This window comes from Phodopus roborovskii, unplaced genomic scaffold, assembly GCF_943737965.1.
Source record: "Phodopus roborovskii unplaced genomic scaffold, PHOROB, whole genome shotgun sequence".
Taxonomy (NCBI): Eukaryota; Metazoa; Chordata; class Mammalia; order Rodentia; family Cricetidae; genus Phodopus; species Phodopus roborovskii.
Window position 1 is genome coordinate 24,574,386 of NW_026126418.1, and position 18,913 is coordinate 24,593,298.

An 18,913-nucleotide genomic window follows, 5' to 3' on the forward strand; every position below is an offset into this window, starting at 1 on the left:
TTTCCCGTGGGGATCAGGGTTTGGTCTCTGGAGCCAGAGCCTGGAGTGGAGTGGTAAAGATGCGCGGGAGCATCAGGAGCTGCCTAGGGTTACACAGCATCCTCGCTGTTAGGCAAGGTCCCATCTACCCGCCAGTCCGCTGAAAACTCACTGCCTTCCGGGAAGGAGGAGCCGGAGGGCAGGGGACCACGGGGTGGAGCTCTTGTCAGCCGAGGTAGGAAGGCGCAGCTGCAAGCCAAGGCTCTGACCTCCCCTGAGCTCCTCCCGCCACTCGCAGGACCTTCCCGACCCTGCAAGACTTGGCAAACTCCTACCTCCGCTTGCATTAGTTTTCCTCCTGGTCTCCTCCCTCCAGGTCCCCCATCCTTCTCACTTTGCAAAATTCATTGCTTCTTCCAACACCTTTTTTGTTAACACCCCAGAGCTGCGAGTCCCTTAGCTGAATTCAACTTTTGTTTTTATTTCTTTCTGGCTTCCTTTTCTGCCTTTCTCATCTGATTGATGTGCGAAGGCTGATGCCTCTGCCAGAGCGAGAGGAATAAATAGATGCTGCCTCGCCCAGAGGCTTAGACGCCTGGGAAGAGCAGCCAGCGCGGCAAGACACCCGGCTCCTCCAAGAGCGTGAACCGGACCGGGGGACTTGGATTCCAGCAAGCTGTGATTGATTGTCCGAGGGGACAGCTCTTAGGTCGTTGTGCTCGCTCACAGAGTACAGCAGACCACGGAACTCGAATCCGCCGCCCAGCTGAGCCCTATCGCAACCTGCCGGCATCATGGTCTGTGGCGGCCCGGGACGGATGCTACTGCTACGGGCTGGTGGGATGCTAATCCTAGCTGCTCTCTGCCTGCTCCAGATCCCCAGAATCCGGGCAGCAGCCTGTGAACCTGTCCGCATCCCCCTGTGCAAGTCCCTGCCCTGGAACATGACCAAGATGCCCAACCACCTGCACCACAGCACCCAAGCTAACGCCATTCTGGCTATCGAACAATTCGAAGGTCTGCTGGGCACCCACTGCAGCCCGGATCTGCTCTTCTTCCTCTGCGCCATGTATGCACCCATCTGCACCATCGACTTCCAGCACGAGCCCATCAAGCCCTGCAAGTCTGTGTGCGAGCGCGCCCGGCAGGGCTGCGAGCCCATTCTCATCAAGTACCGCCACTCGTGGCCGGAGAGCCTGGCCTGCGAGGAGCTGCCGGTGTACGACCGTGGTGTGTGCATCTCTCCCGAGGCCATCGTCACCGCTGATGGAGCGGGTGAGTCCTGAACTCTGCCCGACCTCCTAGGAGGAGTTAGTTTGTTATTTGCTTTTACCTTCTGGCTCGCTCTTTGCTCTTCAGATCACTTAATCTCCCCTTAACCATCGAGTCCTGTCCTTTTACTTAAAACAAAACAAAAAATAATCACTTTATCATCCTTCCAAACAGTCCCTTCCAAACAGGTGGTCTGTCTGATTCACCCATTTGTTGTCCCCTGTCCTTCACACCAAACCTCCACAGCTGTCCTTCTCTGCCCACTCTTCGAATGCAGGAAGAACAAGTCCCCACACTTAACTTTCTCCTTTGTTACTTGGTTGATTCTTTTGCAGTCTCAGTCATCGGGTTGCTTTATCTTTAGTGTTTTCACTGCTTACAATTGTATGGGAACCTCAGGAAAGCGGAAGCCCTGATTTTCTCCTAATCATTAGAAGTGCTAAGAGAATGCCAACAAACGTCTTCTAACACAGGGATCTGTTAGTGAGGTGTGTTTGCTCAAAGCTCAGTTTTGTCAACACTGTCACCTTAAATTTCCCTCTCCTTTCAACAAAGTAGATAATAAATAATTCCAGTCAGAAACAGCAATGAAATATTACTGCTGTGCACTGCTAATCTTCAGCCTGATAGCTGGAGAACTGAAATTATGGGCTTTTTTCACATGCCCAAATGTCTTCAAATCATTTTGTAAAGAGCATAAGGGCAAATAGAGTTATATTTTAAACATGTTATCTTCATAGCCTTATATAATTTTAATTTTAATCTCACCCTTCATCCTATCAATACTCTATGTGTATACACTATCCACACATTAGTCCTTTCCTCAGTATAAAACTGAATTATAGTTCTACGTTTAATGGGTTAAACACCATTTGTTGTGTCACTGATGTTTGGTCTAGTTGTGGCATTCATAATCTTAAGGCCCCCAACTCAATCCAGTAAACTCAATATTTCCCTACCAATTAACCCAAACCTCAGATTTTCCCCATTCATGTACTTTAAACATAAAACTTAAGCAAACTAGTGAACCTCTCTCAGAATCTTCCAGGGTTGTTCTTAGCTGTGCTTCACTTGGTTGAATCATCTCCTCATTTAATCAACATCAACATTTCCTTCTGTTTCTCAGCTTGCTCAAACTAGGCTCATGTCCTCAGTTCATAGTTAATGAATCTGTCATTACCGGGCTGATTCAGAAAAATTCAGTTCATTAACTTAAAGCTGGTGAGAGGGAAAAGTACAAAGAGCTGAAAAATGAAGACAGAACAGGAAGATCTCACAGCTTTCTGGTGATTGCTTTACTTAGCTTAGCACCATGAATATAGGAGCTGCCTTCCGAAAGTCAATTAACAATCCAAGAGCTAGTTTCATAAGGTAATCCAAAAGAAACATTCTTTTTACTGCTTGGCTAAAAGAGCACTCTTGAGCCCTTGCACACTGACTGAAGGCACAGGCTCTGCAGACCCTGGTAAAGCTCATGCGGTTGCTATCCTGGCTTGACAAACACTGTTAAAGTCAGTTAAATGCTGGTACTCTTCTCAGGCCAAGCACTAGGAATGATGATGTATTTCCCTCTGAAATGCATGCTCCCCTGAGAAGGCAAGCTTTTCTCCCAAGTCTGAACCTAGAGATGGACCTGGAGTGAGTGAGGTTTGGGAAGTCTAAGTGCACTTGAAGGCCATAGTCAATGGAGATGGGAAGCAGTTTCATTAGGCATTCCTGAGTTACCTATCAACGTAGACCAAACATGGCATAATTGCCTCATTGGAGCACTCAAATAGGCCATACATAGGAATGATTTGTCTATACTGGAGATAAGATTGCTGAAATGCTTTAAAGTTAGTGCCAGAGTATTTGTTCTACTGACAATATCCTTGGAAGAAAAGCACCTGAGGGCAAGGGATAGTCAGCCTGCTCCCAACCATCATTTCCATATGAAACAGTGACCAGGAGGACAGGGTTGGAGAGTGCATGCTGACCTGAAGAGCTCCTGGCTTCCAGTCTGCTGAAAATTACATAGTCCCTCTGTTGGGTGAAACTATCAGAAACCTGGAATTATTTAATACTGCAACGTGGAGTTAGAGAGATGGTTCTGTGACTAAGAGTACCAACTGTTCTTCCAGAGGACCTGAGTTTGATTCCTAGTACCCACATGGTAGTTTAACAGTCTGTAACTCTAGTTCTAGGACATTCAGTGCCCTCTTCTGGCCTCTGTGAGTACTTTACAGTATGGTGCACATACATACATACATACATACATTGCTTAGAGTGCAGAACCAGGTGCCGAATCTCTACTCCAAGGGCACTGCATACATGTGGTGCAGGCAAAACATCCATCTACGTAAAATTAAAAGAAAACTACCACATGTCACTATTTTAATTAATTTATTATTTGGTTTATTGGGATACAATAGTTTACGAAACAGTGGGGTTTTTTTTGTTTTTGTTTTTTTATTGTTTTGTTTTTCCTTCCTATATGTATAAGCAGAATCCCCGTGTCTTAGGACTAGGTCCAATCTAACCAGATATGAAAATGAGATTTCTTTAAAACGAATGGTACAAATCTTCACAGCACTGTATCAGGATTTTAGTCCATTCATACCATTCATGGTTCTTTGTTTATACCTAACATATTGTGACTCAACAACAAACTTAGGGCATTTAACCGAACAAAGTCTGAATGGAGCAGGCTGATGCTTCAAACTATCTTTTGCTTCCCAGACACTAAGCATGAACACATTTTTTATAAAGAACATGTGGTATGTTGACCATAGCTAATGATTTCATTGTTAAATTTATTGTATATTTCATGTTTGCTGTAAAGTAGGACTTTGTGTACTACTATTTGAGAATTCAGCTCACTTCAACCATTCTGCTGGTTATTTGAGACATTTGGGCAAATCTAAGATTGCACGGTGAAGCTAGTTGGTAGTGGCACACACCTTTAATTTCAGCACTCAGGAGGCAGAAACTGGGGGATCTCTGTGAGTTGGATTCTAGCTTGGTCTACAGAGTGAGTGCCAGGACAGGCTCCAAAGATACAGAGACCCAGTCTTAAAAAAAAAAAAAAAAAAAAAGATTGCACAGTGAGTGAGGCTTAGAAACCAGGTACTAAAGCCTATCCCACTCTGGCTATAGGGAAATGCTCTCTATGACTTCTACAACCCTTATATGTAAGTAAAAGCAAATGTGTCTGTATCTTCTGTATCTTAAGGGCAAGGTGAGGGCTAGACAGCATATGAACCGCTGATGTCTGTTAACTAGAAATAGTTAACTGGGGAAAGGACTCTGCCTCTGCCCTCCCTGAGGACCTATAAGCAGTTAACAGATGCTGGGAACATCAGGAGGGTGGAGGTGGTTCTGGAGGCTCCACCCCTCCCTGAATAGCTATAGGCAGGTTATGGTTGCAGGGAAGGGAGAGACATTTTCTTCAGTAGTGTGGCCACTGATAAGTGGCTCTCCCTGATGTAAGTAACCAATCCCTCACCCATGCTCCTAACTAAAGTCACAAGTTCATCAAAGAGAAAAAAGAATGAACTTTTTAACAAATATATAAACGATAGGGCATTGTGCTGCTCTTTCTAGAACACTTATAGCTTGCTGTGCCAAGAGCTTTATAATCCCCTCTAAAACCACCCTGTTATTGCTGGCTTACGGTTAGGCTTAACGTGCTCCCTGAGCTCTTGCACAATATATTCTCCAAGCTGTGGCCTGGCAGAGCCCTACCACCTTTCACATGCAGAAACGGCCATTTAATCATCTCTCCACTCTCCAAGGAACAGGCAGCCTTTTCTTTAGTGTTAGCCCTGGTCTACAAATATTTGAGGGGCCAAATACCAAGAAGGGAGGATGGGAGCAAGAAAGAAGTAAAGTTTTAAGTTAGGGCTAGATTGAAAAACACAGATCCTTCATCATGTCAATAACAAAAGGCATTCTGCCTGGCTTGGGAAGAGAGTCTGTGTTATTAATTTCATTTAGTGATAACTCAATTGTCAGTGCTAATGAAATCTTAGATTGCCCCTAACTTATTTTAATCAGTCACCTTTTGTCTCCCTTTTAGCAAACTTTGAAATATTTGTTGGAAGAGAAAACTTGACCATGTTATCTTAGGCCTTTGTCTTTCTGTTAGGTGTGAAGCCTAGTGTGAGAGCCACTGTGCAGACATATAATTTTGAATAATTAAGCACTAGCCTCAGTCTATAAATTTAGAGACACTCACAGTTTCAGCAATGCAAGCCCTTAGTTGGTTTTGTCATTCATTTACAGCAAGTCACTTGACTGGCATTGGTCAGTATTGGTGTATAACAAGAGAAATGAATAATTGGTAATTGGGAAAGCTTAGAATGCATGCTTAAAGACAACCATACCAGGGAGAGGACCTGCTGTTTTAGGACAAGGATCCTTAGTGGTGACTGAATAAAAGCTGACTATACTTACTATGTTCTAGGCATTGTCATCTGAGTTGTGCATATGAGGTCTCATAACAGATATATGGTCAGCACTGTTACTCCCATTTTACAGGAAAGACTGGCAAGGTACACAGAAAAGTGACTTGTCAAGTTAATTCAGTGTGTGAGAAAACAAGGGTTCAGACCAGAGTCTGTTCAACACTACCGTCTTCTCTTGCTAAGAAAATGGATTTTGGTCTTTGGGGAAATCTGTGTCTTTTGTTCATTAGGTTAAAGTGAAAGGAGCAAAATTTTTCCATTGTGTTAATTTATGGCTAAAAAGAATAAAAGGGCCCCCAGGACAATGGATTCCAAGAGATAAGGAATGACTGTTTGGCACACTGTTGAGATAGAAGAGGATGTCATCTAACCCAAGTCCCTCAGGCTCAGCATCCCCAGAACTCCCAGCTTTTCTGTCCCCCCCCCCCCCCCCCGCTTACTCTTTTCCAACATGCTCTATGCTGTGTTCAGGCTTAGGATTCTGCCTTGATGCCGTCTTTCCTCATCCCTGGTGTTCAGGAGGCATCAAGTACTACCACTCTAGTCAGAATCAGATTTCTTTCCTTCTCTCCCTGTCATTCTCTTCCAGCTCACTGTACTTACCAGAATTATGATAACACACCCATGACTGGCTCTTATATCTGCAGTATTCCTCTTTCATCTCCTGGCAAGATGACTTTCCAGAAATGTGTATCTATTACTTACGTCCTTTAGAATCACTCCCCTCTTCTATGTTTAGATGTACTCTTTGTTTGCCCAAATCTCTACTCTAGCCATGCAGGAGGACATTCAGGTCCCATAAAGAGTGCTGGATTTGTCACCTGGATCCCTTTGCAGCACTGTTCTCACACAGGCTCTCCCAGAAATCTCTGTGACTTCACTAGAAACCCCTGAGGTGCAAAATCTAGCAATCACACATAGCTACCACTTCAATTCAGGATAATTGTGATGGTAGAATTTCAAAGAAAAATGATCAGGAAGCTCTGATTTTTTTCTAAGAGTTCTAACATTTTTTAGACGTGCAGAAACATCTTTTGAAATAAGAACATGAAATAAAGAAAGCATTCACCTTGTCTCAGCTATTTCATAGGGGTTCCCTACCCCAAGAAGCTTTATTTTTTCATCTCATTTAAACTTTAAATGTTTTAACTATGGACCAATAAAATTCATTCATCTACAGGAAAGTCGTTTTATGTAAACCAGATGCATTGCATCTCATCATTCTTCAGAAATAAGAACATCAACATATGACTTTAAAACTTTGGTACATTTATCACAAATAAAGTTTGAATAAGATAAAAGCCATCAAGTTAATGGCTCATGTCAAATGCTTGTAGAACTAATAGTTGTTGCTTATTTATCTATTTGGAGACCTTTGGTTTTCCTCCGATACAGTTTTTTGCATGTTAGCTTATGGCCATGTGTGTAGCTCAGTGGTAGAGCCCATGTTTAGCATTCATGAAGTTCTGGGTTCCATACCCAGCACCTTAAACTCTTCCTCATTTGTGTTCCTTATGACATATGAAGAATAAGGACAGAGGAAGGATGCTTGTTTTATCAGGCTAAGTAGAGGCATTGTTTAACATTATGTGTTAATCCAGGTATACAACTCTTGTATGAAAGTGTGGGTTGAGTGTCAGCAAGAATCCACAGTTACTGTCTCAGCATGGCACTTTGCAGGGACATGCAGCACAATTCATTAGAGGCTGCTCTCCTTATTAAAACACAGAAGGCCATTATCATTACCATTTTCTGGAATTGCAGCATCATAAAAGGAACCAATGGTGAATCCTAATTATTGCCATATCTATTAATTGTACTGGCTTGAGTGATCTACAAGTGCTAGGCTTCCTTTCTGCTGAACTGTTTAGTCTGCATTTAACAAAGGGCCTGGAGTTCTTTCTGGATTTCCCATAGACAACGTGCCAGTGGAGTATGACACAGCCATTCATGACAAGGTGTATTTGGTTCTATCTGTCACAAAGTCACACGTGTTGGGCCAGTGCCTAATATTTATGTGGGCTTTACTGAGATAGAATATTCATTTACAGTGTTTATGAAATTCCAGAACATGATATTTATTAAATGCTACAATTTTATGCACAGGTGATGAGGATTCGTGAGCAACAACTTTCAATCACATCCAAGAAAGGGTCTTATCCTTATTCAACCCCCATTAATGGGGCTACCTCACAGCACTAATGAAGGACCATGTCTTAGAGACACCTGGTCCTTACCCAAGCTGTCACAGAATTACATTTTATATGTAAATTCCTGAAGTAATAACTTTTATCATTCTTTCTTTATTCTATCAATTTTCAGACTTTCCTATGGATTCTAGTACTGGACACTGCAGGGGGACCAGCAGTGGTGAGTACATTGATGTTCCTGCCTATCATTTGTGGGGTCATTAATCTTTGATATGGCCTTAATGCTTAAGTTTTATTTGAATACTTGTGTCTCATTTTAAAAGTAAACATAAAGATAATTTCCTTATCTATGCTGACTTTACTTTTAGCAAAGTAAATTGATCTTTTAGTTTATAGCTTGGTATACAAAATGTTAATGAATGTATAAATTCGTGTAGCCACAGTCCAGGATAATTCACAGATTATTTATACAGAATAATTCTATAACTCCTAACCATACTCCTTCATGGTTTTTTTTTAATGCAAGTTTTCACCTGCTTTTAAGCACTAGCTGTTCTCTGGCACTGTGATGTCTTTGGGGGGTTGTCAGATGGTATCTAGGGATGCAGATTCAATAGTAGATTATATAATTTTTCAAGGTTATTTTTTTTCAGTCAAAACAATGCCTGTGAGAATCACTGAAGTTATTACATATATCAACAATCCATCCCTTTTGTTGAGGAACAACTCATTATTTGTGTGTATACTATTTATTTATTTCTTCACTACTTGTATAATATTTAGGTTGTTTTAGTTTGGGGCATGTATAAAAAGAGCTGCTATAAATACTTGTGTGTTTTGTATGAATATTAATGTCCATTTCTCAAGAGTAAATATGCAGAGATAAGGTTGCTGTTCATGGGGTAAGTGTTTATTTAACTTGATTTTTAAAATGCAAAACTGTTTTCATAATAACTTTTCAGGGCTGGGGGTGTAGCTCTATTTATAAAGTGCTTGCCTAGCAGGTATGGAGCCCGACCTGCAATGCCCACTTCCAGGTTGCAGGTTATGTGGAAACAGATCGGCAGATGACAGACAAAGAAACATGATGAACCCACTATCATGTGATGAGCCCAGTTTCCTTCCCTGATCTTTCTGCTGTTTATGTTTGAGCATTCCTAAGGAGCTGCTTCATGCATGCTCCTCAGAGCCTGTTCAGTGAGAGGGAAAGAATGGGTCTAATTATGTCATCTTACCACACAATAAACCTTTTAATAAAGTGCAAAAAAGTACAAACAAACCAAATAAGCTAGTGCATTTTTGTAGGCACTATCTTGTACAGACCACACACCAGGAAAGTAAATGTTAGCAGTGTTCTAGAAGCTTCTGAGTCACTACAGCATTTACATTTCTTGACAGTGGTGGCTTCTAGTCAGCACTCTAATACTGCAGTTTAATTTTGCCCAGTCTTGAATTTCGTGTGAATAAAGTTTGCCTTTTGTTGTACATAGCTTTCTTAATACACAAAAGTTTTGTTTTTCATCATTAATGCTTCCCATCATTAATATACCAGGCATAGCCCTACATAATATTACTGGGTATTTGAGTTGTTTCCTGTTCTTTGCTACTGTGTCCAAAGGCTGCATAGTTTCCACATAGTTTTTTTTTTTCTGGTAACTTTTATTGATTTTGGCCAATATGCTATATTTTGTCAGGTACCTTGTAAGTGAAAGGGAAACATTTGTCAATTCATGAATAGGTTTGAAATACAGATTTTTTTTTTCACTCATTGGAGACATCCATTAAGTATTATCATCATCAGGTTGGCAAGTATTTTACCTGTGGTACTGTCCAGCAAATGCAGCCCTATCAACCATTTACCTTATGTAAAAGTAACTGATTTATAACAATTTAGAATGTTTTAAAAAGATTTATTTTTTATGTATACAGAGCTTTGTCTGCATGTATCCCTGCAGGCCAGAAGAGGGCACCAGATCTCATGTCAGATGGTTTTGAGTATCATGTGGTTGCTGGGAATTAAACTCAGGACCTGTGGAAGACCAGCTAGTGTGTTCTTAATCACTGAGCCATCGCTCCAGCCCCTTAATTTAGAATTTTTATAATACAAGGGTACAGGGGGATTGGAGTGTATAGAGGGAGCAGGCAGCCATTATTCTGATTAGCATTTTGTGCTCATTTCAATGGCCATGGCTGAGCCAAAGGTGCCACCATAGCACCCTGATTTCTCATCCCCCCATCAACTCCCAGCCCCTCACCCTGACCCCGAAACAGGAGAAGGTGATGAAGAGTACTCTATCCACATCCACAGCAGACTTCATGACATAGCTGATTTTCACCCTGCTAAAGTAGCTAGGCTGCAGATGCCCTGTAGGGACCCGTAGTAAATCCCGCTTTCCAGAGGGTGCTCACCCTGGGTGCTTAATAGAACTTTTTAAGTCCTAGTGATCCAAAGAAGAATATTTGCTGTCACATAAGAGCAGTCAGACATTGTTGGTGTCTGTGCTACTCTGAGGATCACTCGTTCTGCTGGATTTCTGAAAGCAAACTAAAAAGTTCACTTATTCAGTAACCCAGTTGGTCAGTCAGAATTTCTTGCCAAGTGTGTGTGTGAGCTGTCAGTTTGTCTGAAAGTTATGGTTAGAGCTTCAATGTGTCAATGAGAAAAGACATCAATAACACAACATACAAAAATGGATCCACTTGAAGCAGGGTATGGAGGTGCATGCCTTTAATTCAGCACTAGGGAGGCAGAGGCAGGCAGATCTCTGAGTTCAAGGCCAACCTGGTCTACAGAGTAAGTTCCAGGACAGCCAGGGCTACACAGAGAAGCCCTGTCTCAAAAAATAAAAGCGGCAATGACAAAACCTGAATAAACAGCTCCCAAACAACAACAACAACAACAACAACAACAACAACAACAACATAACAAAAAACAGATCCACTTGGAAAACTACCGAGTAGATGCAGTGTTTCTGGGAATCAGTGTTTTGTTCCCTTTTTCAAAATGCCCCTCCCCCCATATAATGGGAGTAAGGAAAACAACAGAGAAGCCAGAGTACATTCTTTTTGTGGGGGCAAAACTTTGACATAGTCACATGTTTTCAAAAGTAAATGTAGTTTTTCACATCAATTTTATTCTTTGGAGAAAGGAAGCAGCTGAAAAGGCTCATGATAAAACGGGAAATGAGGAAGCCACGAAATCATTACAACCCACATTATGACCCCTTTCCAAAATGTCAAGCTGTTTGTGTCTGGAATTTGGGAAAGACGTTATTTCTCTCCAATTAGTTTATTTGTTGCCTTAACACTTAACATTTTTCCCTTTTTCTTTTTTTGAGAATATGACTCTGAACAGCTTCCAATTTGTGAGTGTATTTTACTGTTGTAAATCTACTATCATAAAAGAAATAGATGTTCTGTATTGACATAGTATGGGATGTGGAAAAATTCAGTTTCATTCTACTGAGTCACTTTGTCAAATCAACATGGAAAATTTAATTCATTCAACAAAAAGGTATGGTTTTGTTCATTTGTATTTTGGTTTAATTTTATTTGTTTTTTGAGGAAGAATCTGTGTATCCCAGGCTGTCCTCAAACTCCACATGTCCTAAAGATGAGTATGAACTTCTGATCCTCCTGCCTCTACCTCCCAAGTACTGGGATTACAGCTGGCACCACCACACTTAGTTTTAAACATGGTGAGCGAGGAACCCAGGCTTCATGCATGCTATCAAGCATTCTAACAACTAAGCCAACTCCCAGGCCAGGGAGTTGGCCTTTAAATTAAAATAAGCAAAATAAATAAATAAATAAATAATAAAAAATAATAATAATTCTAGTTTTGTATGTATGATGACAACTGATTTATAAATGTTAACATTAAAAATGCACAAAATTTTCCAGGGAGTTAATAGTTAATAAATTCTGATATGACTTCACTGGTCTTTCCCAGTATGAATATCGGGTTGCATTGGCTTCTGCTCCCGTTTCTGTAAATGCTTGCTGACTACAGAGGCTGAATTAACCAGGCACAACTGGGAAAAAATAGCACTTGTTGTGATTATACTGTAGTTTTACTACTTCATTGAACTGTTAGCAAAACTGTCTTAGTTTTTCTGCCCCCAGGCACTTCCCAAGCATCCTTGGGCCTCTTTTCCTCTCTCTTCATAAGGGTTCATTCCTATTAGAGTTCATCTGTTCACAGAGGTCCTTCATCACGTCATTGACCATGGTTCTGTTCACTCTCCCAGGAAGAACAGCATATTTCTACTTCCTATCTACCTATTCTATTTATGTCCCAAAGATAATGCATTTAACAACAAAAGCAATCTCTTAATAACAAATTTCCACCAGGAGTGATGTGGGACCATCTCCTTCCTAGGCTCCCAGCATAAGGGTTTCAGAATTGGCTTTAGTCCATCCATCTTCCCATTCTTCAAAATGTAATGGCAACTGGTTTCTCCCAGACTTCCTGTGCATGGAGGGCAACTCAAAAGATAAGGCAGGGACAGAGTGGCATTTCTGCCTTCTCCCTCTTTTCTGTATGTGGCATTGGGCAGACACTGTCATGACAGTGGGGCCCATTTTGTCTCGTTGTTCTTTCACTTTAAGGACACCACAAAACAGTTAATGGGAAAACAAAATGGAATTGACTCATATTTTAGACAATTTGGATGACTTTAAGACCCCCCAAAGCATTGTGGGAAAACAATTTATTTAAATGTTTCTAAAAATCTAATCTTGAAATAAATGCAGTTTCCTTTTCTTGGTGATGCAATGTTAGTCTTTGCAATCTTAAGCAATTTCCTTTTACAAAGCACAAATCATTATGAGTTGAGACCTTTATTACAAAATTTGAGGTTTATTTTTGTAGCTGAGTTGAGCCCATGTTTTTCTCTAACCCCCCCACACACACTTTGCCTTATGCAACTATTCACAAAATAAAATTATTGTAAATATCTGATGCATAGCTGCTAAGTCACTTCATGTTTAATGGAAAAAAAATGAAAAGAACGTCCTGTGATTTTTACATTAATGGGTATTTTACTAATGTTTAGTGTAGAATAAAATGAACAAATGCAAGTTTTACCAATGTCTGCACCTGTGCAGCCATAATCCCGACTAGGATAAAGAGTATTTTTGTCATTCTTAGAGATTTCCCAGCCTATACCAATAGGGGTTCCAATTTTCATTACTATAATTAGTGCCATTAACTCTTTAGCTTCATGCAAACAGATCAACTGTACAGTGTATTCTTTGTCACAGGCAGATTTTGCTTATAAGGTTTATCTATTTAGTTGTGTTTGGTTATTTTCAGTGTATGGTAATGCACCTTCCAATGCATTAATACCAGTCAAAGTCAAATTAGAAGCTCCTATCCTTTTGAATGTTGTTCCCAGCTCAAGGGAGTTACTGGTTTCTGATTTTGCAGGAATTGTTCTTATGATACCTCCCCCACTTCCTGTTTTATCACTGAGATCAGACAACTAGCATTCTGATGGCTTCTGTTTTTAACATCCTAGGAACAGTAAGACTTTAGAGATTTTTTTCCATATAGTATCCTTTCGGAGATTTCAACATCAGGGTGAGGGGTGTGGTTGGCCCTAGGGGTAGACTCTTGGAATATTTTCCTATCTCCTTGCTACTAGAAGGGTAATGGAACAAACCTTCCTAAGGGCACATTGTCTCTAGGCCATTCTCCATCAGAAAGTTGTCAGAACAGACCTAGCATCCTCTCTGTTGCCATTTGGATGACTTGTGATACAGCAGATGGACCAACAGCCTAACTTGTACTCACTTGCTGCCCTGTTCTGCAGCCATTGTCTTCCATGGGCAGGCTTTACTTCGCCATGTGGTGATGTGGTGATGGTGCCCATTTATAATCTTAATTTCAAGCACCCCACACTTCACCCACTTCTGCTCTTCCTTCCAGATAATTCATTCTGGAATAGTAGCTGATTTTTTTCTTACCCCTTTAAGACTGCCTGCCCATCAGCTGCCATTTACTATCTGTCAAGCCTCTGACTTCTTCGTTTATGTGAGATTGTATTGTTTACAAGAATAAGTGGCTTTCTTGAAAACATCTCTAATTCCCCCTTTTCTCTTTTTGTGGCAATTCTCAACAAGGGTCAGTGGTGTAAATCACACAGATGTGTGACTGACTCACTTCAGGAAAGAAATGTCATTGGAGAAGCAATTTGTTTGGCAATCTTACCTACTGCAAAGTTTGCCCTTTATTTCAAACATCATCTCATTCCTCCTTCTCCACACATTGTGCAGCTGTGTCCCTTGTCCTTAAGCTGCACAGCTGACACCATCTCCACCCTTGGACCAGAGAGTAAAAGCCACTGAAGAAACGGCTCTCATCCTCCCCCTAGCAAATTCATCATCCTGTCACCTCAGTACCCTCTGTCCTTATCTCTTGCGCAGTGGATAAGTATCCTGGCTTTGTTTTTAGTTTTCAGGGCCCTGTCATCTCTTTGCCAATTACATTCAATGGACCCTTTTATTTCTTAACTAACCTCAGCTTTGAGGCTCATTTGACACAGAGATTGCCCTTCTTCTCCCTTAGAATTTCCTGTTTTCCCAGCTTTTGTGACTCTATGCCCTCCTGTGCTTCCTCCCACATCTCTGATACTCCTTAGAAGTGTCCTTTGTGTACTTAAATGTTTTTTATCAATCAAGTTAGCAAAAAGTAGTTCTTCACCAGATGACTGGAACTCACCTTTCTAGACTTATACTTGAAGACCACTTCCACAGAGGACTAGGACAGCCAGAGTGATTTAGACCGTCAAGTTATGCCTTGCACATATGTAATATGCTTCTTTTCCATAGCACATGCACACAGGGTTGCAGATTGTGTGTGTGTAGCTATTTTGCAGCCTCTGCTCTTGGCTATGTTGTCCATCAGATGTCCTACAGCCCTGGGACAGAGCCTAGAATGTGGCACATGGCAAGTAAATATTAGCACAGCAAATAAACGAATACACTAGTGACTGAAAAGGTTCAACAAATGTTCTCTTTCCTTTTCCCACCTTGTACTTAGAGAAGCCTGGCTGTCCTTGGGTTATGAAATAGAGGACAGTATCTTTTCTGCAGCAGGAGGACACAGGCATGGCATGGTATATACTAACAGATGTCTAAAACTACTTAAGCACAAACTTATGAACACTGCTACTAGGCAGTTGAAAATATGTCAAAGTCAGAGTTGAGGGTGTAGACCTTCACACTGAAGGCATTTATTTTGTGAATCTTTAAAGGTTGCCATGTCCTTCTCCTAAGTGTCTTAAAGTAGAAGGAAGGGATAAGTGGATCTTGGGTCAGATACAAGGATACGCACTTTTGGAACAGATGAAAATGGAGTCTGATCTCATCAGAATGGTCAGTCATGAGAGAACAATGGAAATGTAATACTGGAATTGTGTCTTCTCCTTTTCCTCTCACCTTTTGACCATATGTCCTAAGTATAGACTGGAGATACGGTCTTAGAAAAATCAGAAAAATATCTACTCAATCTTCCAAAGTCAGAATTGGTTAATGGGCTGTTGACATCCGGTGAAGTTAATTATAGTCTTACAGCTGTGGGTGAGATCAAAATGAGTTCAAACAAAGGTCAGCACTGGTTGGAAATTTGTATCACACTTAAGCTGGATCTTAGACAATGTTGTATTAAGCAGCAAAATCCCAGTCAATAACAAATTCTCTAATTGTATCAGTTCTTTGGAATTGTTTTGATCTTTTAAATCTATATAAAAACAGTATCCTAAGTGTTTCTAATAAATGAGGCTACTATCATGAGCAGACCTAGGTGTAGAAGGGTGTGATCATTGATTGCCCCAAGTGGCTTTTGCTTATCAGAAGTCTCACTGTAGAGACAGTAGGCTGTGAATTAGCTCAAATACTGTGAAGTAACTGGGGGCATCTCAGCACTGGGGATGGAATCCAGGCCCTTACATATGCTAGTCATTCAGCTATATCCCTGCAGGTTCTGGTTCTGTGGGGTGTTGTGCCTGTCTGTTTTTCTCATTTGTATGAGGATGATGAACTCATGTTTATAGTATCGTAAAAAAAAATACACATACAATATTTCTAGCAGAGTGGCTGAAAGAATTGAGTGAGAAAGTGAGAAACAGAAAGAGAAGCTTAACACAGAATCATAGTTATGACCACTCATGAGATGAGTGCTACTGTCTGCTCCACAGTCCAGGGTATTGTGTTTAATTCTAGATTTTGAACATTAAAATTGTTCATTTAAAGATTTTCTCATCACTTCGTTTAAAGAAAAAAATGTTATCTAATTATAAGTTCCCTTGAAATAAACCACCAAGACAGCCTCTAATTCCTTTATAAGATTTTATTCTCAATATATAATGTTTTTTTGCAAATTTGAGGATTTTGCCATCGCAGAACCAAAACTTGAAGTCCTTGTCACACCAGGAAACTGGGAGCAGAAGCATACTAACACTTACACAGTAATAATAGTAATTCTATTGGCTCAATAAAAAGTCCAGGCATCAGGAAATCAAACTGTTGTTAGGAAACAAAACAAAACAAAAACAAACAAACAAACAAAAGAAAAAAAAAAACAAAAAAAAACTGTTACAGCAGACACACAAACTGCAGTAAATGACACATGGAGTTTCTCTTTCCATGCTGTCTGTATTTTCCTAGTTCTTAGACTTTGTTGACAGTGTGTGTGTGTGTGAGAGAGAGAGAGAGAAAGAGAGAGAGAGAGAGAGAGAGAGGAAAAGAGGGAGAGAGGGAGGGAGGGAGAGAGGGAGAGCCGGATAGATGGAAGGAGGGTTTATTAAGGTAAAGTATAAATATTTTGTATTAAATAATCTTAAGTAAGTAGAAAGACGTTCTTCATTTATACTTGGAGGATATAAAATTCTACCTATCTTATACTATTGATAACACATTGAATTACTAGATAACCAAACTAGATTTTTGAATATTTTCTTACAGCAAGAACTAAGAGCTAGAGCAAAAAGTGTTGTTTTTATTTTTATTTTTATTTTTTTTTGGACTCTTTGGAAATTTTGTATCAAACGCCAAATCCCACTCATTACCCAGTCTCTCTGTATCTGTCCTTCACCCTTGTAGTGTCCCCCACAAAACAAAACTAAAAAAGAAGTGATAAAAATTAAAAATGCAAATAAGAATATTAATTTAAAAACAAACAACAATAACAAAACAAACAAACAAATTTGCTTTTCATTTTCCTGCTTCTCCATTGTCTCTTCATTTATGTTAGCGGCTTTAGGAGCTGCTATATATCATACAATACACCCCCTTTTCCAAACAGCTTTACTTGCAAATGTTCTTTGGGTAATTGCTGATCAGTTCAAAACCTCTGGTTTCTGGTACATCATCAATACTGGACCCTCACTAAAACTCCTCTCAGGTACCTGGCTGTTGCTCTGAGTGAGTCATGGAGATCCTGTAGCCATGTTACTGCAGGACCAGTCCCTTTCCAAACTCCAACAGTTGGGGAAGATGTTGGGGAGTGCCAACTCAAAGCCCTGGATGTGTGTCTGGGTGGTAGCTGAGTTTATCTGACAGGGCTACTAGGCCCTCCCACCTCAGTCCAGAGGGTCAGAGCCACCCCTCTCCTGTGGTAAAAGGGTGGAACAGGTTTCCCAAGTGTGTGTTGGAGGACAGCTCTCCTGTGAGAGGTGGGGCCAACTCTCCTGTGCTGGGGTCATGGGTTCTGCTGTCCCAGTGTCAGGGTCAGCTCTCAGGTGAGGAGGTGGGGTCAGCTCTGCATGACCCTTGCACCCCAACTTGGGTCTCTGCGGCAACATGGGAAATGGACATCAACACAGACAAAGAGTTATGTTTGTATGTGGTGCGACAATGTTCCCTTGGTGACCAGTAAGAATAATGAGTATATTGCAGAGGAGCAACTGCTGGTCCTAAAAATATATTTGTCCAGCTCATTAGCTCTTAGGGAACAGTCTATGTAGAGGGAATTGTAATATATAAATGCCTTCTTGAAATATTCCTAAATCACTTTATAATACAACCAAAAAAGAATCGCTGCATGGGAAGTTTGATCTAATACATTTGTTTATGCTTCAGGCAAAGTTATATGGGTAACAATATCAGATTAGAATCAATTTAGTGGCAGTTGGTATATATTTTTAACTAAACTTTTTTATTAGAACATAGTTAATTTCTGAAGATTAGAAGTGTATAGCTAATTTATCAACGTGTACTAGTTTTATTTTATTTTTGGAATGCTGAGGATCAAACCAAGATCCATCACAGCTTGGTAAGCTCTCTAGTACTCAGCTAAAATCTTAGTCCTTGCAAGCATTATGTTGACACAGATGTATTCTTAAGTAAAGAAATAACAAATCTATACCTTTATGAGGGTAGTTTTTAAATTCAAGCTATAGCATTTATTGCTTCAGAAATATTCTCATTTTTAGGAGACCTTTATAAAAATGTATAAGATTACAAGATATTAGCACAAAATCAAATAGCTAACAAAGCAAGTCCTCAGTAACTTTCCATTTTCTTTAAAAGGGAATACAAACTTTTAAAAGTAGGAATATCATTTTTGAAGTAGCTCTCCTTATTAAAATTATATTGTTAGCCAGGTGTGGCAGCACATGCATTTAATCCAGCACTTGGGATGCAGAGGCAGGTGGATCTCTGTGAGTTCAAGCCCAGCCTGGCTGGTCTACAGAGATCAGCCAGGGTTGTTACACAGAGAAAGCCTGTCTCGCAAAACCAAAAAATGAAAAAAATCATATTGCCGCCAGTGTGTGTGTGTGTGTTCATGTGTGCACACATGCACATTATGTAGTGTGTGTGAGTGAGGTCAGAGAACAATCTTTTCCTGTTTCCAGGCATAGAACTCAGCTCCTTTGCTTGCTGAGCCTTCTTGTCATCACTGGAGTGGTCCTCTTCAAAGTATCCCACAAACACTGATAACATCCATTGTTTACTGCACTGAGCTCCAAGGGAAGTCTGCTGAAACCCCCTTGCAGAATAGAGGAGGGAAGATGCCCTGTGTAGCACTGAGACATCCCTGTTATACCACCGCAGAACAATTAC

At 40.6% G+C, this 18,913-nt stretch overlaps 1 protein-coding gene across 1 annotated transcript in view; it reads left to right on the plus strand.

The window, feature by feature from the left end:
• The first annotated feature begins 773 nt into the window (after positions 1–773).
• The window catches only part of Frzb (frizzled related protein), a 30,673-nt gene continuing 12,533 nt past the window's right edge, over positions 774–18,913 (plus strand). The window contains exons 1-2 of the mRNA XM_051184393.1: positions 774–1,254; positions 8,019–8,066. Of these exons, the coding sequence (XP_051040350.1) occupies positions 774–1,254; positions 8,019–8,066 (529 nt within the window). The remainder of the gene's footprint in view (positions 1,255–8,018; positions 8,067–18,913) is intronic.